Source organism: Elgaria multicarinata, chromosome 3 (assembly GCF_023053635.1).
Source record: "Elgaria multicarinata webbii isolate HBS135686 ecotype San Diego chromosome 3, rElgMul1.1.pri, whole genome shotgun sequence".
Lineage (NCBI taxonomy): Eukaryota > Metazoa > Chordata > Lepidosauria > Squamata > Anguidae > Elgaria > Elgaria multicarinata.
The window spans coordinates 13,673,761-13,700,563 of record NC_086173.1 but is presented as its reverse complement, the minus strand read 5'-3'; the positions used below and the strand labels follow the sequence as shown (position 1 = coordinate 13,700,563).

Below are 26,803 nucleotides of genomic sequence, written 5' to 3'. Positions count from 1 at the left end.
TATTTCTAATTAAAGTAAGGTGACCATATGAAAAGGAGGACAGGGCTCCTGTATCTTTAACAGTTGCATGGAAAAGGGAATTTCTGCAGGTGTCATTTGTATATAAGGAGAACCTGGTGAAATTTCCTCTTCATCACCACAGTTAAAGCTGCAGATACCCTGCCCTCTTTTTAATCTGGTCAACAGTAAAGCTCAGCTAAAAACTTTTCTTTTTTCTAAAGCTTTTAAAACTTGATTTTGATCTGACTTTTATACTGTTAGTTTTACTCTACCCTGTGCCTGTTTGGTGCACTCTCTTCCCCTTCTTATTGTTTTATTATGATTCTATTAGAACGTAAGCCTATGCGGCAGGGTTTTGCTATTTTATTGTTTTAATCTGTACAGCACCATGTACATTAATGGTGCTATATAAATAAATAAATAAATAAATAAATAAATAATAATAATAATAATAATAATAATTCCCTTTTCTATGCAACTGTTAAAGATCCAGGAGCCCTGTCCTCCTTTTCATAGGGTCACCCTAAAATTTAAAGTATAGTAACTATTTCTATAAGTGCGTCTCTATCTGTAAATTAGCATATGCGAGATGTATGCAAATGTGCACCCTCTTCTCCCTTCATTTGTGGTGATGCGTGTCCTCTGTTGTGGCGATCTGTAATTAATTATCCACAAAATATATATGGGAAGTAAGTCCGGTCCACCCGCAGGGACAAGGCCAGGTCGTGGCCTCAAAAGCAATGAAAGGGGAGGGGCGCCCTCTGGCGTCTGTTCGTGGTAGAAGCATCTGCTACTGAATTCCTTTAAAGGTGCCCGAGATTCCTTCGAGCCATACGAGAGTCTGCGGGAAGGCCACGATGCGCATGCGCATAAAACTGAGGGCGAGGCCCCCCGAAGGAGAAAGACAAAAAGCAATCGAGCTTGGTAACGGCCGGGCGCATGCGCATAGGGTGCTGAAGCTAGTCGCTACTGTGAAAGGAGGTCGTAGAAATAAAAAAAGGGTAGAGGAGCACAACAGTTAGAATCTCCGGGGGAAGGCGGGGCAGGGAAATGAAAACTACCATTAGCCACGATCCTTTCGAGTAGCGGTACTTAGCCTTGGACAGATTGAAAATTATTTATTCTTAATACTAGAAGTCGGAGTAAGAAAACCGGTCCCCTCTGAAGACGGAACTCTAGGGCTGCAGTGGCGTGTCACTCTACCACGTTTCTTATCTCTACGGTTGGAGCAACGGAAGACGGGTAAGGGCGGGAGAGCGAGGGACGTTTGTGTCGGGGCGCCTACGTGCTGCGAAGCGGCCAATCAGCGCCTCGCGAGTCTCGGCGGCGGCCAATGAATCCCCGCCGAGTTCAAGCGGCGCCGGCGTTGAGATCTTGGGGAGCGGCGCTTGGTGGGTCGGCGAAGGGGCCGGAAGGGAAGACCTTAGAACTCTCTAAGGTGCGTGACTGGGGGCCAGGTCTCGGCCTGCTCTGAGTGCCCAAGGCTCAGCCCATCAGACAGCAAGAGTGCCTTGGAGCATGTGCAGAGTGTGAGCCAACCCCACGGACTTAGGGGTAGTTTGAAAGGAAGGGGGGGGCTATTGAGGGTCGGTGCCCCCATATATTTATTTATTTATTACATTTCTATACCACCCAATAGCCGAAGCTCTCTGGCCGGTTCACAAAAATTAAAACCATTTACACTCTGGCAGTTCAAATTCAGATCTGAATTTGACCTGTATTGAGGGAGGGGGGGAATTATAATATACTTAAATATAATATACTTCTGCATGTTTAGACAGAAAACATCTCGGCAGGGAATTTGAACTTTTCTATCTCTTCCCCCCCCCCCTTCGCAACACTGTCTAGGGGCAATAGAATTGCTCTCTTAATGTGATTTAAATGTTATGTAGATTTTTTTGTAGACTAGTTCTAACAATTTAAAGAAAAATTATTTATTTATTGCATTTCTGTACCGCCCAATAGCCGAAGCTCTCTGGGCGGTTCACAAAAATTAAACCATTCAAGGTATAAAACAACAGTATAAAAGCATAATATAAAATACAGCCAGATAAAAACAGCAGCAATGCAAAATTACAAATTTTAAACACCAAGTTAAAATTTATTTATAGACTGTTCAAATGCTGGGAGAATAAAAAGGTATTTACCTGGCGTCTAAAGGCATATAATGTAGGTGCCAAGTGAACCTCCTTAGGGAGCTCATTCCACAGCCGGGGTGCCACAGCAGAGAAGGCCCTGCTCCTCCTGGTAGCCACCTTCCTCACTTCCTTTGGCAGGGGCTCACAGAGAAGGACCCCTGAGGATGACCTTAGGGTCCAGGCAGGTACATCCAGGAGGAGGTGTTCCTTCAGATAGCCTGGCCCCAAGCCGTTTAGGGCTTTAAATGTTTATACCAGCACTTTGAAAATGGGCTGTTCAGACAACACGCTAAGCCATGGCCAAAATCATGCACGCTGTTCTGCTACAGCCGCCACGACTCGCAGAGGCTGCTGGGATAGCACCAGGAGGACGGGGAGCCGGGCGGGGCTGTGTCAGTCAAATGAGGGGTTGACTATTAGTCCACTCAATGCCAGCCCCAACCACTCCACAGTTGTGTAGGAACATCTTGTGTGGGGAGTACCCCCAATGGAGAGCTGACTGTTGACTATCGTGTTGTCCGAACACAGCCGTTGTGTGGAGAGTACCACTAGAAATGGTAAGGCAAACTCTTGCTGCCTGTCTGATTAAGATATGGGGGTTTCAGGTCCTTATTCTACCTCTTCTGACTCATGACTGAGATGGCGGATCAGGCAGGAGTTCACCTTCCCACTGTTGACTGATTGGGATTGCCTTCCAAGGAATCTCCGTTCTTCTCCGTTCCTTTAGCTTGGCTCGCTACCCCGCAATGGCTGCTATCAGTGAGAAAGTACAAGATATGGAGAAGGTGAGCAAGTTGTTGCTCAAGTGGATGGCAGAAGGCAAGGCGATGGACATGCTGAAGAACAACCTAAGCAAACAGGAGAAGATGATCAACAAACTGTTGGATACTCAGAAGACCACGAAACAGCTGCTCAGAGGTACACCTTGCTCCCTGCTTCCTTGAAGCCTAGCATGGTCCGCCGGGGCCTCTTTGGTGCACTTGTCTGGTTGGGGCTGGGTGAGTGTTTTGGCTTTTTGTGTTCCCAGGCCAATGTTGAGGTTTGAATGCAAGGCATTAACTTGAGCAGTGCTTGCATAGGACATGGAGCTTTTAAAAAGGAAGAGGGGTGTGTGTGTATTTATACACTCTCTTTCTTAGGATACTTGCAAAAATTGTTGTCTTAAGTTGCATTAGCAGATGCGGGTATGAATGGTGTTGCTTGGGCTTTTGATAAGGCCTATACTGAAGGAGCCTGTTACTTGGTTGGGGGTGATGGATTTGTTGGTTCAGGATTACACCATGGAGTGGGTTGTGGGGATGGAGGTGAAATTTGCCCTTCTCCGTAGAGTAGGGCAGGGATAGTCACCTTGGTTCCCTCCAGATGTTTTAGACAACACCTCCCCATAATCCTTTACCTTTGGCCGTGCTGCTTGGGGCTTATGGGATCTGTAGTCCAAAACATCTGGAGGGCCTCAGGTTGCCTACCTGTGTTATAGGGTTAGGCTCCAAAGTTCAAACTCAGAATCTGGAGCTATTTGCTTGGCAGGCACCTTCGTAGAGTGCTCCAACTCGCAGCCTGCTGAATCTAGATTGCATCGATTGACTTGTGAGGCTTTGGAGGGTGAACGGAGCTTCCATATAGGCACTCCACAGGTTAATTCCAAAGAGGTGTTCCAAAGCAGTGTCTGCGTCTCTGAATGAATTTGATAATTAGGGGTCTGAATCATTGGCTTGGCTTTCTGGCCAGTCATTATTTGTGGTTGTCACTCCATCCCTCGAGTCCTCTACCCATGCCAGAGAATGTGGGGCAGGGGCTGTGTCTAGTTTCATTTCCAGTGTGGCTTTGCGGAAAGCAGGAGCAGCGCAAGCTTCTCTTGCTGCAAAGCTAACGTTGAAGGGATATGGACCCGCAGGAGGGATGCTTGCCATTATTATTAAATACTTCCAGGACAGCTTTGGCTAAAACTCATCAAGGTGGCTTACAAGTGTCAAGACCAATGCAAAATTAGAACTTCATGTAAAAGCAATAACATTCCCAGCAGCAGAAACAGTAACAAAATAAGACAAAAACCACAAGCAGTTGTCAGAAGAGAAGAGACAGGCTGTCCCAAAGTTTTTCTGGTATAAGGGCTGCATTATGCTGCTGTCTAGAGGCCATAAAGAAGTGGCTTGGACCTGCCTAGGGAGATTTTCACAATTTTGACACCTCAAGAAAGCCCTGTCCTGAGTCGCCACCCTTGTTGCTTCAAGTTAGCAAGGGCACGCAGAGCAGGGCCTTTATTTTAACAAAGCCCTATGAGGAGAGACGGAAAGAACTGGGCATGTTTAGCCTGGAGAAGAGAAGATTGAGGGGAGACATGATAGCACTCTTCAAATACTTAAAAGGTTGTCCCACAGAGGAGGGCCAGGATCTCTTCTCGATCTTCCCAGAGTGCAGGACACGGAATAACGGGCTGAAATTAAAGGAAGCCAGATTCCAGCTGGACATCTGGAAAAACTTCCTGACTGTTAGAGCAGTACGACAATGGAACCAGTTACCTAGGGAGGTTGTGCGGTCTCCCACACTGGAGGCCTTCAAGAGGCAGCTGGACAACCATCTGTCAGGGATGCTTTAGGGTGGATTCCTGCATTGAGCAGGGGTTGGACTCGATGGCCTTGTAGGCCCCTTCCAACTCTGCTATTCTATGATTCTATTTGGGTAGGCTTACATGGGAACAGGCTCTCTTTCGAGATATCTTGGCCCTAGTCTGTTAGGGCAGGAATAGGCAATCTGGTACCCTCCAGTTATTTTGGACTGGAACTCCCATCAGCCCTCGCCAGTATGGCCAATAGTTCAAGATGATGGAAGTACTGGTCCAAAATATCTAGAGAGCATCAGGATGTGTTGTACCTCGGGTTTAGGGTTTTAAGAGTCACTGCCAGCACACTAAGTGAAGCTTGGATTGGTGAGATGATTTGTGGAGTCTTGCTGATTGCTCTGTTGGATGAAAAGCAAGACACCAGTGCCACACTGTGGCACTCTTAACAGGACACGGCTTGCCTGCTGGCTACATTTTAATTGGGGAAATGGCCCCTATTCTTTCCTCACTGCAGAGCTCATGTCTACTGAGGAGAAGGTGGCCCAGAAACTTTCTGACAGGGAAGAAGAGCTGAAGGCGAGTCTCGAAAAGCTGCAGAAAATTGAAAATGAATTGCTTCGGGCAAATGAGAAGGACGTCAAATTGAGGACAAACACAAAATATCCTTCCATGTCTCTGTCTCTAGTACTGAACCTCAACATCCCCTTGTACGAGTTCAGTCCCTCCAAACAGGTCTCATTTTTTTTTAGACCAGACCAATGATGATGAGACCCTAACACAAGTCGCCTTCTTAACCTCTGTAAGGCAAAGTTCAGCAAGGCAGCAGAGTCAATTTCACTCTGGGCTTTATCTGGGCTTGTTCAGGTAGGATTCAGAGGTTGCTATCCCAGGTTTTTCCTCCGTGCAAATGACATCCATGGTGTTTCAGCTGCGTGATCTTGGTAATTTATCTTGGGTTGTTAAGTGCCATGCTGGATCAGATCGAGGGTCATCTAGTTCAGCACTCTGGTCACACAGTGGACCAGGGACCAATAAGCAGGCCACGGTTCTAAGATCTTAGAATCTTAGAATTGTAGTAATAGTAGTAATAATAATAATAATAATAATATATTTATTTATTTCTTACCCGCCTCTCCCTTTGTATCAAGGCGGGGAACAACATTAGTGCAGGAATCAACACATTTTTTAAAAACTCTTGATTTTACATTAATCTGGGTAGGCCTGCCGGAAAAGGCTCGTCTTCAAAGCTGCCTTAAAATCACAGAGAGAGTTAATATTACGAATCTCCTCCGGCAGGCCGTTCCATAATCCAGGGGCGACAGAAGAAAAGGTCCTCTGGGTAACAGTTGTCAGCCTAGTCTTGGCTGACTGAAGTAAGTTCTCCCCAGAGGACCGGAGTGTGCGGGGCGGACTGTATGGGAGAAGGCGATCCCGCAGGTAACCTGGACCCAAACCGTTTGGGGCTTTAAAGGTAATGACCAACACTTTGTACTTTGCCCGGAAACTAATCGGCAGCCAGTGGAGTGATTTTAATGTTGGGGTAATATGCTCACCCCTAGATGTACCGGTGACCAACCTGGCTGCCATATTTTGAACTAGTTGAAATTTCCAAACTAGGTACAATGGTAGCCCTATGTACAGTGCATTGCAGAAGTCAAGCCTTGAGGTTTCTAGCCTCAACGGGCCTATAAGGCCATCGAGTCCAACTCCCTGCTCAATGCAGGAATCCACCCTAAAGCATGGACAGATGGTTGTCCAGCTGCCTCTTGAATGCCTCTAGTGTGGAAGAGCCCACAACCTCCCTAGGTAACTGGTTCCATTGTCCTACTGCTCTAACAGTCAGGAAGGTTTTCCTGATGTCCAACTGGAATCTGACTTCCTTTACCTTGAGCCCATTATTCCGTGTTCTGCACTCTGGGAGGATCAAGAAGAGATCCTGGCTCTCCTGTGTGTGACAACCTTTTAAGTATTTGAAGAGTGCTATCATTACCATGATAATGTAATGACACAGCACCATGATCCAGATAACCATGTCTTCCCAGAATGGTGAATTTTATCAGGATCATGGTAATTATTTTCACAGAGATCAGAACTTCTTTTTAGCTTCCCCCTCACCTCCCATTCCCTTTATGGTAGTGGTGGACAACTTGTGGCCTTCCACAACCAGGGTAAAATTGATTTTATCCTGATTTTATCCTGGCTGTGTATTTTATAGCATGTTGTTATACTGTTTGTTTTATACTTTCAGTGGTTCTAATTTTTGTGAACTGCCCAGGGAGCTTCGGCTATTGGGCGGTATAAAAATGCAATAAATAAAATAAATGTTTTGGCCTAAAAAACCCATCAGCCCTAGCCAGTATAGCCAATGGTGAGGGATCATGGGAGTTGTAGGCCAACACAAGTTGCCCACCTGTGTTCTGTGGAATCCCTTGGAGGCAAAATTCCTTTACTCATGAGCTATACTGACTTAAGAAAAGAGCTGGAGGCCTTGAGGGAAGAAATCAGGCGGCAGGAGGAGAATGCGGCTGAAGGTGCTGATTCGTCCGTGTCGGCTACGTGAGTAGATTTCCCCCTGCTCCTTGTATTTCCAGACCAACACCTGGGAAGCGGGTGGAAATAGAGTAGGTTATTGCATGAGGTACCCTCAGCAGACATGGAGCTATTTGCGGTATTTGCTGCTTAAGGATCTCTGATCCGCTTTCCATTGACTTGAAAGCAAATTGATACCAGTCGTGGCTTAAAGCACAGGCTTATTTCATTCTAGGGGGATTCCTGTATGTGTATACCAAGGGAATGGTGTTGTTGTTTTGTAGAGTCCTGTTGAGTTGTTGCCATATCCCAGGCCTATCTAGAGATAGCCCAGTTTGGACATCATGGTGACCAGTCCAATTAAACATGGGCTTCCTTGACTGGCAACCTGTGCCCTCCCTCCTTCCTCTCCCTTGTGCTGTGCACCTAACCACAGTGAAGCTACCCTGTGACATCTGAACCAGGAAACTGGTTTAAGGGCTTCACCCAAACCCTGAACCTAATTTTCAACATCCTAGTTCTTTCCTCCCCTAAGTCTCTTGAGTGCTGAGCTCAGACAAAGGCATCCACCTTTGATGAACTTCCTACAATGGGTTTCTTAACGCAGCTGTGCACAGTGGAGCTATTTTCAGACATGTGCTCCATTTGTGGTATTTGTCCACGTTTGGAGGCCTCGGAAACACTGGTGGTACAAAGGCACCTATAGGCTCACTGCCCAGCAATATCTTTGATGGAGGGTGGTGGGGAAATTTCTGCCATCCTGTTGCTTGTATCATCCATGTAGCATAGTGGCTAAGAGGCGGAGCTACAAATTGGGCTGTGCCCACGTCACATCTCACCTCTGCCATGAACGTGCTTAAGTGCCTTACATAACCTCCTCTCCCTGTGCAACATGAGGGACAAAAACAGCTTACCTGCCATCAGCGATCCCCAACCTGGTGCCCTCCAGATGTGGACTGCAACGTCCATCATTCCCAGCCAGCACAGCCATTGGGAATTGCAGTCCGACACATCTGGAAGACACCAGGTTAGGAAGACTGCCTTACAGAGTGGTTTTGTAAGGGGAGGGCAAGTTGTATGCCAAAATATTGAAGGGTCACAACTCCCATGATCCCTCACTATTGGATAAGGCTGATGGGATGGGTAGGCCGAAACATCCGGAAATTTAAAGGGCTGTAACTAGACAATTCATGTGAAACACCTTGAACAGTTGAATGTCAACGGTGCTTTATCTGTGTGTGGTCACCCAACGTGTGTGTGTGTGTGTGAGTGTGTAGGGCTGTGGAACTGCATGAAAGCCTTTCTCTGTATTCTAAAAGTGTCACACTATGGGCAGAGCTAAGGATAACCAGAAGGGGCTGTAGAGCACATAGTGAATGTTGCATGCAGAAACCCTGGAATATCAGCGCCACCATTTTCAGTTAAGACCTTAGACAGCCTCTGTCAATCAGAGTAGGGACTATTGGGATAGGTGGACCAATGGTCTAACTCAGGGCAAGGCAGCCTCACTTGTGCAATTGTGTCTTACAGGTATCTTGTACATCTTTATTACCAAATCTGCCACATTGACTGGGACTATTCCTGTGAGCCCACAATGATCAAAGGAAGTATCCTTCCACTGCAGACAAATAAGAGGGTTCCTTGCAAGGAGGGAAAGAAAAATGTGTGTTTTTCCTTAATCCTTTTTTGCCCTCAGCCCATTATGGACCAGACATCGCTCAATCGCTCAACCTCGACAGCAGCCAGCACTCCCGCTGTTTCATCAGTGACTACCTGTGGAACCTGGTGAATACATCTTGGTGAATGAAGCGGCCCCGGAAAAACAGAAGCAAAGGGGTTGCCGATGTGGCTATAGACCAGGAAGGGGGGGGGCGGGTTTGCCCTGCAGGCATTGTTGGACTGCAGCTCCCATCAGCCTTAGTTAACATAGCCAATAGGTAGGAATGATGGAAGTTGTAAGGCCAGCTAGAGGACACACATTCCCCTTTCCTGCTATAGACAATAAATGCAGCCGCCGCCTTTTCTTTCCCATGTATGGCTTTGATTAGAGCTGCATTCTGGAGAAGCTTGTTTGAATAAATACAGAGACTGAAGAGAAATAAACGATAGTACTAATCACAAAAGGTGTTTTATTCACATGGGAAGTGAAATTCAAAAAACAGTTGTTGACACACCAGCATTGCCTCCTGGGAGACCTGCACCACTGATGGCGAAGAGAGAGAAAACCACTCGACGCAGGTAGGAGCCCCGGTGAGCACTTTCCCATGGGTAATATAAAAGCAGCTGAGGCCAGAGCCCACCTGAGCTCTTCCATTTGGGCTGGTTTATGTTCACTTACCTGCAGCTCATCAGTGGCAGAAGAGCAGCCCCAGGGCCAATTTCCCCCCAACCCTGCTTTCTCCATTTACACCTTGACAAGTTTCCAAGAAGGTGCCAGTGGAAACAGGGAGAAGATCATTCCAACTTGAATTTGTCAAGATCTCTGTACAAAACCCATTTCGAAGGACCAGGAATAGTCTATGTACAAAATACTTCCTCCCGTCCATGCTTGGGAGGTTCCATAATTAGACTGTTTCCTGCGGAACCCTTCGAGAAGAAGTGTGCAGCGAGCATGAAATCTTCTTCTGCGGTTTCTGCAGACAGGGTCCTTCTTGGTTGACCCAAGCCCAGGCGTGGACAGGGCAACAACCACTCGAGTAGTTCTCCACCGCCATCGTTCCCTCCTAGGGAGGGCAAATTGGGTTTCGAAGTCCTACCCACCCTTGGCATTTCCCCTCAATTCTGGGAGGATGGGGCTTGGCAGCAGGCGTGTCTTAATGCTAGCCCCTCTCCAACGGGTTTTCCTTCCTCCAGCTCAAGGGTCACTCAGCCCTGCCTTGCTGCCCCCTCCTTAACAGTGGCACTTCTGCTTGTCGGTCTGTTTGCAGCAGGGCTCCATGGTGATGGCCACGCCCACTCCACTACGACCAGATGTCATATGGGTCACTTCTGTCCAAGTATCGGTGGTGGGGTCATAGCATTCCACGCTGTCCAGGAAGGTGTCGCCATCGTAGCCGCCTGCAGGGGGGGGGAGAGACCCCAAAATGAACACCATGTGGGGCTGAGACCCTGTTGTGGAGACAGCTAACTGGGCTCCATTACGGATGTCTAAACATTGGGCCCAGCATTGGGCAAAAGGCGGGATACAAATAAATATAATAATAATAATAAACAGACAGTGACCCGGTTTACACAATCGCAGCAAGGCTAACAAGCGACTGTTTCCACCATTGCATGGGCTGGCTGGCGTTCCTCAAATTACCCTGGCTGGCACTGCTTGCCATGTCATCTGAACCTGGGCCACGTGGCTTGTTCGAAGGGGCAGCGACCCTCAATAAATCCATGGGCTGCTACTGGGATATCTGAGGATTGCTGTCACACCCAAATAAACCATGCCAAGGAGGTTCAGACCACATGAGTATTTGGGGGAATCCAGCTCGCGTGCATAGTGGGGGAAATAAGCCTTGCTACTGCAGCTGTTCCCTTAGATGAAAGGCAACCCTGATGCTATCATATAAGGCACTTTTCAGAGTGATGTCGCAAAAAGAAATAGGCCCCTGTTCCAGAGAACTTAAAATCTAAATTCAAAGGGACGGAGGCACAGGTGACCAAGACATGAACAAATGCAGTTAAAACAATACCTCGGCTTCTGTTGGAAGTCAAAGTCTTCTTGAAAACTGTTTCTTGAAGAGGGAGTTGAAAGGTAAGACCTAGCTGACACTACACCTAGCCCTGCCCCGTAGATGTTTTGGACTTCAATTCCAGATGTTTTGGGACTACACGTCTTACCAGCACTTCCACTGACCATGCTGGGTGGTGATGATGGGAGTTGCAATCCAGCACAACTGGAAGGCACTAGGTTGGGGGGGGGTGTCTCTCATATAACTTCAATGTGGTGTCACGCACTGAGGTTCATCCTCAATATATCTCAATGTGCTGCAGCATATTTCCTTTCTAAGCGCTAGCTGAAATTAAATTGCATGTTAACAGTGCAATCTTATACCGGTTTCATTTTCAACGGAGCTAACTCCAGGGTATGTGTGTATAGGGTCACAGAATCTTTTTCCTATATGATTTGGAGCCCAAACCACTATAAAGTAAAGGACAATGCTATTTTTTCCTAGGAAACAGTAATGTGGGCAGTTTGAAATCCAGTATACCAGTAATATTACTAGGAGAAAGCATGCATTTTGCTTCGTTTGAGAATGGATGGCTTGTTTTCTTTCACCAAATGAATAAACACCAATTATCTTGCTATGGCTTAATAGCAGTTTACCATCTCCGGCTGAGGGCTTTTTTATATGTGCAGGAGCTGCATGTACGAAACAGCCAAATGTACGAACTCTAACTGAAAAGCATTGCATTGCTAGCCAATACTGACATAAGCAAGAATTCTTTCTGTTAATTTAATCTGAGATGGCAGATTGAGGCACAAGTTCGTCACTTGATTTTGCATATGTAAATTAGTCCATAAACCATAACTAGCTGAGGTAGTATGCTATTTTTTGTTTATATTCCTCATGTATTTGAATTTATATCCCATTATGTTCTCTGTGAATAAACATTTTCTAAAATTTGTTTTCTGTTGGGGTGTTAAAAAAAGGAGAAAGAACAGCAGCAACTCTAGCTACAAGGAAGTTCTGTTGCCTGATACTTTGTCACTTGGATATAGTCTGGATGGTGAAGTTAAAGAACAGGGCATGTGGACTTTATGTCAGTTCTGCATCGTCTTGTCTTCACCAGAACTCTCTACCTATGTGAACGTGCAACCCACGGCCTGGGTCGTACATAAAGCTAACCCATGATATGGATTGTCATGATGTGTGAACACGGCCACACTAACAAACCATGGTTTGTTAACCATGAACAACCCAGAAAGAAGTCATGGGCTGTCATTATGTGTGAACCCGGTACAGTGGGTTGTTCTACCAGTCTACAGAGGCAGCAGGCAAGAGTGGTAAAAACAAAAAAACTGACTCTACTTGTTTTACTGTGGTTTTAATTTTTGTGAACCGCCCAGAGAGCTTCGGCTATTGGGCGGTATAAAAATGTAATAAATAAATAAATAAATTGCCAGCTGGAATACAGGGAGAGAGCAGGCAAAGGAAGAAGGAAACAAGGGATTGAAAAAACAATACAGAGTTTGTTTAAACATCTGCCAGACAAAACCTGGATATGGCAACAAACCATGAGTTAAATAAACTGTGGGTCAACGTTAAGTGAAAACGTTAAGTGAAAACATGCTGTAGATTGGAGCTGCAATCTTAGGCAAACGTACCAGTGAGTAAGTCCCAACACACACTGTAAGCCTCATCAAGTGAAACGGGGCCAGTGTACCCTTTCCGTAAAATTACAGAATTGCTTCCACCCCTTCACAAGAGGGAACTAAATTCACTCTGCACTCACTGTAAGTGGCCATTTGGTCTTGGCTGTGTCCCTCTTGGCAGAGAGGCACTCGCTATCTGCCCTGAGCCAGCTTACCCAGCACGTAGATCTTGCCCTGGTGGGCAGTGACCCCAAGGGCGCTCCGCCGGTGCTTCATGGGCGCAACGAAAGACCAGGTGCCCGCCTCCACGTCATAGCGCTCCACGCTGTTAAGTTGGTTGGTGCCATCGTAGCCCCCCATGGCATAGACGCAGTTATTCAGGGCACAAACCCCTGCATTAGAACACAGCAGTGTTAAGGCAGACACGCACCTGATCTCCATCGCTACCCGCGGCCACGTTCTGGGCTTCCACAGGCATTTCCACAGCATCCAACTTCAAGACTCGGCATCGAACTTGGGTGGGGGGGGGAACACCCACCATCACCGCACTCACCTGCTCCACTCCGGATCGTTTTCATCGGGGCAATCATCTCCCATTCATTCCGCTCGGGGTAGTAGCACTCCACCGAGCTGTGGCGGCAGGTGCCATCGTAGCCACCCACCGCGTACAAGAGCCGGTTGAGCACCGCAACCCCGACGCCTATCCGCCGGGTGAGCATGGGTGCCACGAGCTGCCATTCGTCACGCTCGGGCTCGTACCTGGAGGAAGACGAGGAGTCACCGCAGGGCGCATGGGCAAAATAAGCACGGAGAAGAGACAGCGTGGTGGGAGCCGTTGGGGCTGGTGGGGGGGACAGAGCCGGACTGCAGAGGCAAGGGGGGGTGGAAGCCGTGGCGCTTGCGAGGGAAAGTCTGGCTTGGCGTCTTCTCTGGGGGCCTTTCGTCTACGTCATGGGGAGGACCAGTTAGGGTGCAATCCTATGCCTGTTCAGGCAGGAAAAAAAGCCCCACAACACCCAGCATAGCTAGCTCGGATGTGCTGGGAGTTGTCTGACTTTTTTCCTGTCTAAACATGCACAGGATTGCACCTTTAATCAAGCACGCACACCACAACTTTCTACTATTCGGAGGAGAGGAGAAAAAGTTTAGGGGAGCCAGAATTGTCTGCTGAGCTCCTCTGAAAAGTTTAAAGGAGACCACTGTGCCACACTCGCTTCTACGTACGCAGTGGGGTTTATGTGTGTGTGTGGGGGGGGGACGCAATTCCCCACACTTACAATCTTGAGATACAGCTCAGAACGGTCTACATCACGTGTGTTGTTTCAACACGTTGCAATCAGCCCCATGCCACCTGTCCTGTCTGTCTGATAGAAGACTTCTGTGCAGTTTGAAGGCTTTTGCACACTCCTAACCTACAGAAATCCAGTTTCTGATCCTCTGGGGCTGAAATAAAAGCTGGTGAACACACCTAACAAGTGTTTTAGGAAACCAAAACAGACCTGAGAAGCCAGTGTGATGGGATGGTTAGGGTTTTGGACTGGAGTTGGAAAGACCCGTGTTCTAGCCCCCACACCTGGCCAAGACGCTTACTGGGTGACTTTGGGCCAGGCACTGGCTCTCAGCCTAACCTACCTCTCAGGGTTGTTGTGAGGATAAAATGGAGAGAAGGAAGGTCGTGAACACTGTCTTGGGATCCTTGGAGGAAAGTAACAAACAAAACCTGAATGGAAGAGGAACTCCCTGGAAATCTTGGGCATCACTTGGTCATTCCTCACTTGTGAACGTGGCCCTATGGACTAGTGCAGGGGTGGAATATGCCAGACTCACCTCTCCACGCTGTTATGATGATTGCTCCCAAAAGAGCCACCCACAGCGTAGATCATGCCGTCGATCACCCCCACACCAATCCGGTTACGGGGAACACTCATCGGAGTGCAGGGAGACCACCGATTGGTCATGGGGTTATAGCAGTCAATGGCGTCAGAGTCCATGTTGCCGTCGGGGGAGTTGTTCCTCCCACCCACGGCATAGAAAAGCCCGCTCACCACACAGCCAGCCAGGCCGCTGCGGGGCACCTGCAAGTCAGCCAGCCGGATCCAGGAGCCGTCGCAAGGGTTGTAGGCCTCCAGATAGCTGAGGGAATGGCGGAAGTAGCCGCCCGCCGTGTAGATCAGCTGCCCCACTTTGGGCACGCGGCAGGCCGCATCCTTGGTGGGCTTGTGCAGGGTGAGGTCCTGGAAGATCTTGGCCAGGTAGTCCTTGCAGCGGGAGTCCGACTGGAGGATTTCGCACTTCTGCAGCTGCATCTGGAGGAAATGCGGGGTGAGCGAATGGCAGCGCACGGCCTTCAGCAGGGCCTGGACGTAGAGCCGCCGGTTCTCACAATCGTACTTCACCCAGTTGATGCAGGCGTGGAAGACCTCCGACTCGCAGCGGACGTTCAGCTCGTCCCGGCTGATCAGCGTCACCAGCTGGCAATGCGAGAGGTTGAAGAACTCTTCCTGCTTAGACACCTGCAAAGGAGACCACCAGCATGACCACGACACTCTGCCAGCAAGCGGGTGGAGAAGGACAAGAATCTGCAAGTTCAGCGGAACAGTTAGAACAGGGAGTTCTGATGCACCATTGCTCTGCAAGCAGGACCAGCCCAAGACATCGTCCTGCGGGAGGCAAAGGACAAGACAACACCCCTCTCCCATTCCCATTGCGCAGGCTGGCAACTTCCACCATGAGAGAGCAGCAGGCCAGCTTAAAGGGTGCAAGGGGGGCCAAGTGGCACATCCAACACTGTCCCCCAACAGCTTGCCGTTACTTTCCACCCCCCAACATCTGCTGCCTGAGGCAGCCGCCCCACTCTGCCTAATGGTAGGGCTGGACCTGCCCGTCTGCAAGAAGCGGTAAAGTGACTTGCGGTGCTACTGAGGAGTAGGGCAGGAGAAAACTAAGTTTAAAACACACACACACACACAAGAGTGCTGACGAAAAATCAAGAATGTTGAGGCTCTGAGAGGAACAGTCCAAAATTGACTGCCTGGCAACTAGGGGTGTGCACGGACCCCCCGATCCGCTTCTCTTCCAGATCCGCAATTTGCAGATCGGGACGCTTCGCTCCGCCTATAGTCTGCTCCGCTCCGCTTTTCCCCCCCATAGGCTTGCATTGAAATCCAAAAAAGTCTACAACTTTTTTTCTGTTAAAGTTAGAAACCTCAAGTTTGGCACCATGACACCTCATGGACGTATACATACGCATGCCAAGACTCAAGCCAATCCAAGCCTCCCCTGATTTTGGGGGAATTTATGATCATGACCGGGAGTTGACTCTGCCCCTCAGCACTTCAAAAAGGTAAATCTCCCGCTTTTTTTACCCGATTTTTAAAAAAATTCTAGCATGCGAACCGCACCACGCAGAGAGCTAAGAGTAGGCTCAAAATGACCCCCAGCCACGACTCTCTAAGCACAAGAAGTTTCAGAAAGATAGCTTTAAAAACAACACAGTTATCCCCTATTCTTTTCTGCAATGCAATCCTACGGGCGAAATTTTTCAAAATGGCGATCGGAGCGCTCCGCGGAAAGAGACGCGCTCCGCCTATGGGCGCTTCTCTTCGCCTTGCTTCTAAGGGTTCGCGGTTTGCTTCTACTCGGCCTCTGGGCAAGGCAGAGCAGGCCAATTCGCTTCTGATTCTCCGATTCTAATCGGAGTGGAGCACATCCCTACTGGCAACATTTGCTAGGGCAGCCTTCTCCAATCTGGTGTCCACTAGATGTGTTAAACTACAGCTCCCATAATCCCCCAGCCCAGTTGGGGAAAGCTGTGGCAGGGGCTGGGTGCCAGGAGGGGAGATTTTTTAAACAAAGCTCCTCAGCGCTATTGATGGCCTATCAATGGCTACTAGTCCTGAAGGCTAATTGCTACCTTCAATATCGGAGGTAGCATATCTATGCATACCAGCTGCTGGGGAACAGGGGTTGGAGGGTGCAGTTACACTCATGTCCTACTTGTGAGTTTCTCACAGGTAGCTGGTTGGCCACTGCGTGAACAGAACACTGGACTAGGTGGACCCTTAGTTGACCCAGCAGGGCTCTTCTTATGCTCTCAGCAAGTCACTAAAGTCTTCCTGTCCGAGCATTGGGGTGGGAAACCATTTTCTCATGAATAGTAGTAGCAGAATAAATAACAAAAGACAGACAGAAGCATACAGATGTGCAGAATTCAACTGTCCTTGGTGAAGCAATAATAGCCCTCTAGCACAACCAGGCTTCCCCCACCCATCCCAACCCCACCCTGCCCCCTCTTGGTACCATCACTTTCCACACCTGGTGCCCTCCCCTTGCACGGGCACTCACCTCCCCAAAATGCATGTAGATGTACTCTCGTGCCCGCTGGTGTAGCTCGGTGCAGCTGATCTGCTCGGCAAAGTTGGCAATGCCAATGGCGTTGCTGGGGTCCAGCTGCTGCACCAGGAAGTCACAGCAGGCTTGGACCACGCTGTCAATCTGGTACATGACTGCCCCGTTCATGACATGCAGCACACACTGCTCGCCCACGGAAATGGAGGCCGTGTAGGCAAACTCAACGAGACGCTCCATCACTTTGGGGTGGATGCCCTCAATGGGGACGATCTCCATGCCCTGCTCCCGGAGGCCCACAGTGAACATGGCCTTGAAGACGGGGCTGGAGGAGGCCAGCACCACCTTGTGGGCCTGGAAGTCGGCCGGGGGGATGTCTTTGTATTTGACCCGCAAGGTGACGTCGCAAAGCTGCTGGCTCAGGCGCAGCTCGTTCATGATGCTGAAGGCTTGCTTGGTGTGGTCCTCCAGGGTGTAGCTGAAGGTACGGCTGCCATTGTGCGAGGGAGTCACCTCCGCCTGGCACTCTGGAGAGTACATCACAGAAGCAGCCGCCGACACATTGCACAAAGGAACAGAGAAAAACAACCAGGGGCGGCCGGACCGGCTAAGCTGGGGGGCTGGCTACAGAACCCCAGCATACAGAAAATTCTCCACACCTGCACAGGAGACAGAGAAGCAAGAGGACTGGTTAGGATCCTTGCACGAATGGAAAAACTCACAAAATATTGTCAGGTGCAAAGAGACCGAGTAGGAAGGGACCCTGTTGAAATGACATGTTAAGCTACGGTGGTCAAGCATTTTGAGCTAAACATTATAGCTTAGCATGTGGTGCGAACCATGCCATTTTATGGACTATGGTATCCCTTTATTGAATTCACTGATAAAGAGAAGAATATATGACAACCTCTCAAGACACATGGAACTCTATGGTGTGATCTAGTACGACGATGAGTGATAACTCTATCAAATAATCTCGCTTGTACCAAATAGAGATCCTGAGTGGTCAGAAAGACTGTAAAGAAATTGGCTCACATGGGATGTATTTGGATTTGGATTTACTATTCATCATTTTTACTTGGAAAAATCCTATTGAAAAAAATAGGAGAAAGGATAAATGAATAAAGAGGTGGCTTATACCTTGAAAAAGAAACGTCCCTCTACAACCCGTAATGTTCAATAAAACCTCTAATAATTTTCAAAAAAACAAACAAACACGCAATAGCATCCTTAAGCTCCTCTCCAAACTTGTGAAGGCTGGTGCGTGTGTGTGTGCGCGCGTGTTTATGGTTTGGCTTAATTACTTAAAATTAAGTACATTTGTCTTATGAAGCTAAGGAGCAATAGCTGTGACTAGCAAGACAGCCGGGGCGCAGGATCCATCTTCATTCCTAGTCTAGAACTTCAGCTATTGGGCGGTATAGAAATGCAATAAATAAATAAATGAATAAATAAATAAATAAAAACGGGTCTGAAAGTGTATGCACACCTAACACACCTTATATAGATGTGAAAGGGTCAGACCTGTTGAGAATTCATGGGATTTCCTTGGCTCAGGAATAGAGACTCTTGACCCAAGCCTCTTGGGATTCAAGTCAAAGCAAAAGAATCTCGCAGAACCAGGGCTGGTTTGAGAATGCCCTTGGCTGAAGGATGTAAAGACAGTTTCAAAACAGAAATATTTATACAGGGATATTGCTCAGAGTTCAATATCCACCCCGGTGTGTGTGGTTTAATTGGCAGAGAGACAACATCTACTTAAGTAAATGAGTAACTTGTGTGTGATTTTCTCAGAATGGCAAGGAACTGACCTTTCCCCTTCTCTTAGGAGGCCTGTGCCAGAGGGCCACGCAAGCGAACCCAGGAAGTTCACATGTATTCATCGTGACTCAGCAAGTTACTTGACAATTCAATCCCAGGTTCATCCACTTTTGCCCCGTCACCCAAGGTCCACAGAGCCTTGGGTTGTGGTTGTGTTTCGGGGGGTTGGCCATCATTCGTATTGTAATCAACCTGGAACTATTATCCAAATACAAATCAACACTCCTCAGGAAATTCCTGCTATTCAGTGCCACCCCCCTTATAAATACTGGAGTCATTAAACAGGTAGCAACGACTCTGCAAGCTGCAAATGCCGCGTGAGGGTACAGCGCTTTCCCCCATGCAACCCCGGCCCTGCTCCACCGGCAGATAGTTGGCGGATGGAGGAGCTGCCCTTATAAAGGAGCAATGGGAGCAAAACAACGCTTTCCCAGAAAATAATCAGTTTTATTGAAAGAGCGCTAGAACAGCACCGATCTGGTTAATTATAAGGCATCATTCCCAGAAGGGAGGCGAGAGAGAGGAGGAGTTGTTGTTTCAGGGTGAATAGGTGGCAGGACTGCTCAGTAGGACTTTGGCTTGGATGGAGGGGCTGGGAGGAGGAGGAAGAAATAGGACTGAGGAAAGAGCAGGGTCAAGAGGCGGTGGTGACTCTAGGGAAACTGAAGACTAGAGAGAGAAGGGCTGCTGGGCCCAGGCAGGGATAAGACTTGGGTTGGGGGGTCTTGCGGATGGAAAGGGATGGTCCAGGGGGGACACTGCCCAGGCCCCAAAGGAAAGCCGTCTTTGGCTTGATTAACACCAGTGGGGGTGGTAGGTGACTGGTTTTCCTTGGAATTACTTTACCCTGGGGATAGCAAGGTGATAGGTAGATTCCAGTGCATTTGTGCAATCCTGCAAAGTGCAAAGTTGGGTGGCCGGGGTGCCAAAAAAAGGAAAAGAAGAAAGGTTGCAAGTCCCTCACCTTGATGAGTCCTCATCCATTCCAGGGGTCATTCTGGCAGTGAATTTCCAGGCGCTTCCTGCACGGTGCCTTTTGACTTTAGGGCTGTAAGCAGGCAAACTAAAGGGTCTAGGTCCGGCTTGATTGCTTTCAGCCAGGAGTGGGAACCTTGTGCCCTTCAGCTGTTCTGGCCTACAACTCCCATGAGCCCTCTCCTTTGGCTCTGCTGACTAGGGCTAATGGGACTTGCAGGCCCAAACACAAGTTTCCCATCTTTGCTTTCAGCCTAGAGCCAGGCATTTGCATATATCCAGAATTCTCACACCTCTTGGAGTAGTGAGGATCGCCCACTCCTAGTGCGGAGTAAATCAAGGGCAGTAAATTTATTCTGAGTCCAGGGCTGGCCTTAGGATCAATAGTGCCCCGGGCGAGGAGTGCCATTGGTGCCCCCTTCCCCAAGTGGTCACTTTTGCAGGGCCACCCAAAGGGTTTATGAGGCCTGGTGCAGGTGAGATGTTGGTGCCGCCGCCGCCGCCGCCCCCCCCAGCTCAGCATCCCAGGTGCCCACCCAGCTCACCCACTCCTAAGGCCAGCCCTGTCTGAGCCATCTTGCCCTAGTTTTTCGAGCATCAGCTGGTTTCACCTTCCTGCTGCACACAACGGAAACTGCAATCAGGGTATAACTGCTCAGGGTGTGTCCTTGGGAACTTTATTTTCCTGCTCTTCAACCGGTACAGCTATTTGGCAGGGGCCCCCCAGGATGGGCGTGGCCCATTAGTGAGCATAAGTGGTGGTGAGTTGTCTTTACTTCATAGATTCCTGACTTCCCTCCCAAACAGCTGGAGCTGGACTCGGGGGCTGTCCCAGTTTCCCCACAGACACCACGCTGATTCATTGCCAGTCAGCGTTTCCTTGACTTCTCTCAGCCATCTCTACTTCAGGTCATCAACAGGCCTCTTATGCTGGGAAAGAAGTAATCACACGGCCGTCATCAGGCCTGAGAGGATCAACAGCATTCTCTGTCTCAACCAAAGCAAATAAAGGCTTTCTCTTTGGAGACAAGATTAAACTTTGCCAGCCCAGCCCTTAAGTTGTCTAGCTTAACATGCATTTCCCAATTATTTCCTAGGCCCTGAGTCTGAAACAGAAAAGGAAATATGTCCCAAAGTTTCTAAGTTCGATGAAAACTACAGAAATCAATCATGCTCTAAAACGGAAAGCCTGTAACCATCAACTCAAGAAGCAAAGTCCAAAAGACTGGATTCTCATCAACTACTAAAAGTAAATAAAGGCATTGTTCCCTCTCCCCTACTCTGTGTGTGTGTGTGTGTGAAGACCTGGAAGTGGATATATTTAACAATAGGTATAGTAGCTTGCTCTGGTCTCTTGTGCACAGAGATGCAACTAAGCCCCCCCCCTCCTCTGCCTCCTCCTCCTTCTCCACTTCTGGGTATGAAATAGGGCAGGATTTTTTATAGTCAATGTGTCGGAAACAAAGTCTGAGCTTGGACAGCTTGTTTAGGCAGAGAGCAGTGTGCAAATTCAGCAGGAAAAGTCCAAGCGCTGTTTAAACACATGCCAGGAAATCTTGCCAACCACCACCTCTTTCCTACAAAGGGTTGCTGCTACTGCTACTAGTAGTAAGTGTTGCAATCCAGGCTAATGCAGGCAGAAGCAGGAAGGCCGCTGCCTCAGCCTTTTCATAAGCCAACTAAGGCAGCCCAAAGAAGCAACGCTTACAGTAGAAGCAGGCAATGAGGATTGGGGTCTGTATATCCAGAACCCCTCATATGTATAGTTCTGGCTTTGGCCTAATGATGTTTGAAACCTTCTGCTTCATCTTACCCACCCACCTTTGTTAGGAAGAGGTAAAAAGCAATCTCAGAAAGATTATTATTATTATTATTATTATTATTATTATTATTATTATTATTATTATTATTTTATTATCCAGCCTCTCCCTCTGGATTGAGGCAAGGAACAACACCAAATAAAATGTAATACATAAAATTAGTTAAAAGAGCATTTAAAACCAATACAATACTAAAATAACAATCACGACATCTTAAAATTCTTAGGTTTCATGATCCAAAGTCTTGTCTGCTGACCAGCTACAACAATATGGCCGAGTCTACTGTAGCCAAGAGATTTTGTTTTCAGTGTAACTTTTTCGTATGTTGCATCTTAATTTATTGCACACCCCTCAGTTTGGTGTCTTTTGCACGTTTGTGTATTCTTTGAGGTTCCAGCGTGCTACTGTAACAGGGAATGAAAGTGAAAGTACAACATCTGCTCTTTGCTCCCGGGGAAAAAAAGCGGCTGGTTTTGCTCATCTTGTTTATTTAATAAACACTTCCTTCAGTCTCTCACAAAGGCATCAGTATGAGGGGTTTGGATATATGGAAGTCCAATCTTTTCCCCTAGGTCCAAGGTGTAGCTCTTTGGCTGTTTTTAGGAAGAATTAGGAGATGTTGTTATCTCAGCTGGCTTTTAACCTGGCCTTGCCCAACCCGGCATCCCAGACAGCTGTGTTGGACTAACATCCCCCAGCCAATAGCTGTGCTAGTTGGTGATGGTTGGAGCTGGAGTTCAACAAAGCCAGGCTTGGACAAGGCTGGGTTAAAGGAGAAGAGTTAAGATATGAGTTAAAAAGTTGGTGAAAACAGTTATCTTCTATTGTTTGGTGCGGGCCGTTTATTTATTTTGTTTAGGATTTCATTGGTCTTCTAAGTTAAGTCAGCTTTCCCCAACCTGGTTCTCACCAGCTGTGTGGATTACCTATCATCCCTAGGGGATGTCTGGCTGGGGGATGTTAGGAGTTGTAGGGCTTTTTTCGGTCTAAACAAGTATAGAGCAAGTATTCTAATTGCGCTATTAGAATACTTAAAAACCTCCTAGTAGCCTCTACATGAAGGGTTTGCCCGGGATGGCTTCGCAGTAGCTGCACGTCATCTACATGACGCAGCTGCCATTGCAAAGCCATCCGGAGGCAAACCCTGGAAACCCCACTCCAAAAAAGTCCGCTACATGGGCGGCCCTGCACCTCTGTAAAAGTAAAAAAAAAAAAAAAACAGGGAGAGAAGAGGAACAGGCTGTTCTTCCCCCCTTTTTATTTATTTTTTAATTATCAATATCTGCGCAGCTCCGCAGATACAGATAACAAAAATAAAAATAAATGGGGGTGGGTGGGGAGGAACGGACAGCCAGCGGGAGGAGATGTGGTTCACCCAGTCCCTCTCGCGTCATCCCCTGGCTGCCTCATTCCTTCCCACCCCATTTTTATTTTATTTTTTATTAAAATACAAAAAGAAAATGCATTTTTTATTTTTCCAGAGGCATGGGGCAGAAAAATTCGCACTTGCCGTCCTTCCCATGCAGAAGCTGGGAAGGAACGCAAGTGCGGGTGAAGGCGCTGCGGCGCCACGGGGCGTGGTGTAAGATCTGAGATGGGGAACTGACCCTACAGACCATATGAACTATTAAACAAGTTAATTTATTAAAGGGATATTTTGTACATAAGAGATCACTAATATTTACTGTGGGGTTTTCACAAGAATGCTTGCTGTGACAGTTCTTAAGGACTCCTGTGACTTCTTTTACCTCAGCCCAAATTCCCTAATAAACTTCCACCCCAGCCAAACACACTTAGACCCAGGTCCAGTTCTCAAACAATTGAGGAAAAAGAGGAAAAAGCACCACAAAAAGGCTGCAAGAAAAAGAGGCTACAAGCTCTGGTGCTGAGAAATGTCAAAAGAAATTTCTTTATTTTTATCCGAAATATAAAAATATAAACATGTTTAAAAACAACTTTCAATCAAACTTGTACAATGCCCAACATTTCGGATCTGGAGATCCTTTGTCAGGAGCTGTACAACGAAAAAAATTACTTTTTGGAGTAATTATAAATTTAAAACCTTCTGGATAGAATGAACATGACTGCAGCTTTGTAAAAAAAAATATCCAGAAGGTTTTAAATTTATAATTACTCCAAAAAGTAATTTATTTCGTTGTACAGGCCCTGACAAAGGATCTCCGAATCCGAAACGTTGAGAGTTGTACAAGTTTGATTGAAAGGGGTTTTTTTTTTGAACATTTTTATATTTCAGATATAAATAAATAAATTTCTTTTGACATTTCTTAGCACCACAGCTTGTAGCCTCTTGTTCTTGTAGTCTGTTCTCAAACACAATTTTTCCTCTCACTCCCAAAGCTTCTCCTGTTGTATTTCTGGCTGCTTGGACAGTTTTGTCAGGGTTGTTGTCCAACACAGCTAAGGAACACTGTTCTAAGTGGTGGGGTTTTTTCTCTCTCACTGGCAAGCCTCTTTGAGTATATGGGAAAGCAGCCTACATTTTTTAAAACACACAATCAATTAAAATGGCAGGTCCTCCATCAGCTCAAAATTCTCTTAAACCCGGTTGACAGATGAGGTAAACATCCCTTTTTCTTTCAAGCCTTAGCTGGGAGCTACAGGGAGGGGACTCGGTGTGGGTGTGAGCGATGCCGAAATGGGTTTGTTGAAGTCATTGTGGTTGGCGGGGTGGAGGGTTACCACAGGATCGCAGCCCCCCAAAAGGTACAACTCAGCAATTTCTTCCACACGTGTCCTGGACAAGGGATCCCCGATTCAATTCCTGCCCAGGCCAAGCTTTAGCTGTATGATATGATCCAAGACAAAACCATGCAACTCTCAGATGGTGCGGTTCCCCAGCACCCTTCATCATCATCATCATCATTATTATTATTTATTATATTTATATACCGCCCCATAGCCCAAGCTCTCTCGGCGCTGTATAAAAGTTAAAAACAGTGAACGTTAAAAAGAAATATACACAATTTAAAACCATGAAAAACATAAAATACAAACAAAACCAGCCAAAAACAATTATTCTGGGGTCAGTTAAAAAAAACAACACTCAACATATGCTGTTAAATGCCTGGGAGAAGAGAAGAAGAAGGGATGCCAAACCATTCCTATTGCACGCTGCATTGTTGACACCACCCTGGAAGGTATCATGACTCCCAAGTGCGCCCAGATTTGCAGTCAGGTCTGCCTAACACACACACACGCGCGCGCACACACCCTCTCCGAGCGAGTTCCCACATCCACACGTGCATTATCCAGGGATATCTCTATTCAGCCTCCCACTTGGAATCACAACAGAACCTCCAACCAAGCTTTGGTGCAGCGAAACAAAGGCGAGGCAGGATATATATATTTAATAAATAATACTAGTAATACTGATACTAATACTAATAATGCTAATAATACTAATAATAATCCGGTCCTTCCCAGGGCAGGCGTCAAAACAAAACCTTCTGCCCCAACCCCGGAATGAAGGCCAAGAATGCGATCCACGCCCCCCCCCCATCACCACCCCCATCACCACCCCTCCGATCTCCCCTGCCCAAAGGCCCGGGGATGGGGATGGGGGTGGGGGTCTGGGTGGGGAGAAGGCCCTCCTCCACTCCGCCCCAAATGTCCCCGCGTCCCCTGCCTCGTTTCAGCGGCACCAGGCGGGCTCCGGCAAACCCGTCGATTGGGCCGGGTGAGGGTCTACGAGCCGCCTTCTCCCAAGGAGTGGAAAGAGGACGCGGAGCTCAAGCCCTCCTCTGAGCATGTACAGAAAGCGGCGGCGGGGGCTGGCGCGACTCACCCCTCCGTGGCGATGCCGGCGGGCCCCCGTCTTCGCCTCCTTCCTCCTCCTCCTCCATCCAAGTGAGCGCTGCTGCTCCTCCTCCTCCTCCTCTGCTCCTCCATAGCGCGGGCAGCCGCCGCTGAAAGCCGCCTGAAAGCCGCCGCGGTTGAGGGGTAGCGAGCACGGAGGGCGGAGGAGGAGGAGGAGGAGGAGGAGGAGACGGGGAGCCAGTCAGTCACCATGACTAAGCAAGAGAGAAAAGCAGCCGCCCCGCTGTCAGAATAAGAGTCCCCGCCGGGCCAGCAGGCAGGGCTGGGCTCAAAATGGCGGGGCGGGCTTGGCAAAGGCAGGCGGAGAGTGGAGACGGAGGGAGGTACGGAGGAGGGCGAGGGCGGGCCCTTGGAGCCGCCAGCCCCGCGGAGGGTGAGCAGCTGCCGGCACTGGGCGGAAAGGCAAACCCCGCAGAAGCCGCAAACGCCGCGGAAGCGCTGGCGAACGGGGCAGGGACGGCCTCCAATCCCTTCTTTCCGTGCATTTTTACTCCAGAGTAGGCGCACGCACAACCCCAATTCGGATCGTAACATCCGTCTGCCCCTAGGGTAGGGACCCGATCCATATCGAGTGGGTGGGTGGGGGCTTTGTCTACCGTAGAGTAAAAACGAGGAAGTGAGGTGGGGAGAGGCAGCTGTTCTGGATACGGATTTATGCATTATTATTATTATTATTATTATTATTATTATTATTATTATTATTATTATTATTATTATTATTATTATTTCTCCGTGAGCCCCTGCCAAAGGAAGTGAGGCAGGTGGCTACTAGGAGCAGGGCCTTCTCCGCTGTGGCACCCCGGCTGTGGAACGAGCTCCCCAGAGAGGTTCGCTTGGCGCCTACATAGTTTTCTTTTCGCCGCCCGCTGAAGACCTTTTTATTCTCTCAGTATTTTAACACTTAATTTTAACTTAAATGTTACTGTTCTAACTCTGTATTTTAATCTTACATCAGTTTCTGCTGCGTGGTTTTATCCTGGTTGTGCTTTTGATACTGTATTTTGTATTTGTGTTTTTAACCTGTTGGTTGTTTTATGATGGTTTTAATTTGTGTGAACTGCCCAGAGAGCTTCGGCTATTGGGCGGTATAAAAATGTAATAAATAAATAAATATATAGCACCATCAGTGTACATGGTGCTTTAAGGTGCATTCCTGCATTGAGCAGGGGGTTGGACTCAATCGCCTCACAAGCCCCTTCCAACTCTATGATTCTAGTATTCTACGATCTGTTATGGATGCCACAATCTTGCTGCTGCCTCCCTTCCTCAGCAGGTAGGCAGCCACTGTGGGAGCTTCCAATCACATTTTACCCTGAAGGAACTCCCTCGGAGGCACTTATTCCTTGGGTTATAGCTTTGCAGTTTTACACTGCAATCCTATAATGTTTATTTCTAAGCCCCACAATGTTCAACTGGACTTGCGCCAAGGTATATATATGTATTGGATTCAGATGAAGGCGTAGAAGAATCA

At 47.9% G+C, this 26,803-nt stretch overlaps 2 protein-coding genes across 4 annotated transcripts; one reads left to right on the top strand and one right to left on the bottom strand.

Annotated features, from left to right (window-relative positions):
- Nucleotides 1-1,281: 1,281 nt before the first annotated feature.
- On the top strand, nucleotides 1,282-9,350 carry SPC24 (SPC24 component of NDC80 kinetochore complex). 2 transcript variants are annotated; one of them, XM_063119315.1, is made up of 6 exons: nucleotides 1,282-1,438; nucleotides 2,866-3,056; nucleotides 5,213-5,357; nucleotides 7,162-7,254; nucleotides 8,758-8,834; nucleotides 8,924-9,350. In XM_063119315.1, exons 2-6 carry the CDS (start codon nucleotides 2,885-2,887, stop codon nucleotides 9,028-9,030), a joined length of 594 nt encoding a protein of 197 aa, XP_062975385.1. In that variant the 5' UTR covers nucleotides 1,282-1,438; nucleotides 2,866-2,884; the 3' UTR covers nucleotides 9,031-9,350. The 2 variants fall into 2 exon arrangements, with proteins under 2 accessions (XP_062975385.1, XP_062975384.1); XM_063119314.1 differs by having other exon boundaries at nucleotides 1,283-1,438; nucleotides 2,838-3,056.
- Nucleotides 9,337-25,447, bottom strand: KEAP1 (kelch like ECH associated protein 1). Of its 2 annotated transcripts, none has more exons than XM_063119312.1 (6): nucleotides 25,301-25,447; nucleotides 16,877-17,538; nucleotides 14,360-15,045; nucleotides 13,086-13,291; nucleotides 12,748-12,924; nucleotides 9,337-10,284 (listed from the first exon to the last, which is right to left on the bottom strand). In XM_063119312.1, exons 2-6 carry the CDS (start codon nucleotides 17,417-17,419, stop codon nucleotides 10,118-10,120), a joined length of 1,779 nt encoding a protein of 592 aa, XP_062975382.1. In that variant the 5' UTR covers nucleotides 17,420-17,538; nucleotides 25,301-25,447; the 3' UTR covers nucleotides 9,337-10,117. The 2 variants fall into 2 exon arrangements, with proteins under 2 accessions (XP_062975382.1, XP_062975383.1); XM_063119313.1 differs by lacking the exon at nucleotides 25,301-25,447 and adding an exon at nucleotides 18,378-18,395.
- Between the last annotated feature and the right edge of the window lie 1,356 nt (nucleotides 25,448-26,803).

Bases quoted from the DNA above. Each gene is read 5' to 3' on its own strand.
- SPC24 (XM_063119315.1), top strand. From the start codon at position 2,885: ATGGCTGCTATCAGTGAGAAAGTACAAGATATGGAGAAGGTGAGCAAG. The intron at 5,358-7,161 runs ATATCCTTCCAT...CATGAGCTATAC, and splicing joins AAATTGAGGACAAACACAAA to TGACTTAAGAAAAGAGCTGG. The intron at 8,835-8,923 runs GTATCCTTCCAC...TTTTGCCCTCAG, and splicing joins GCCCACAATGATCAAAGGAA to CCCATTATGGACCAGACATC.
- KEAP1 (XM_063119312.1), bottom strand. From the start codon at position 17,419: ATGTACTCTCCAGAGTGCCAGGCGGAGGTGACTCCCTCGCACAATGGC. The intron at 15,046-16,876 runs GTGAGTGCCCGT...TCTCCTTTGCAG, and splicing joins TCTACATGCATTTTGGGGAG to GTGTCTAAGCAGGAAGAGTT. The intron at 10,285-12,747 runs GTAAGCTGGCTC...CCCCCCCTGCAG, and splicing joins GGGCAAGATCTACGTGCTGG to GCGGCTACGATGGCGACACC.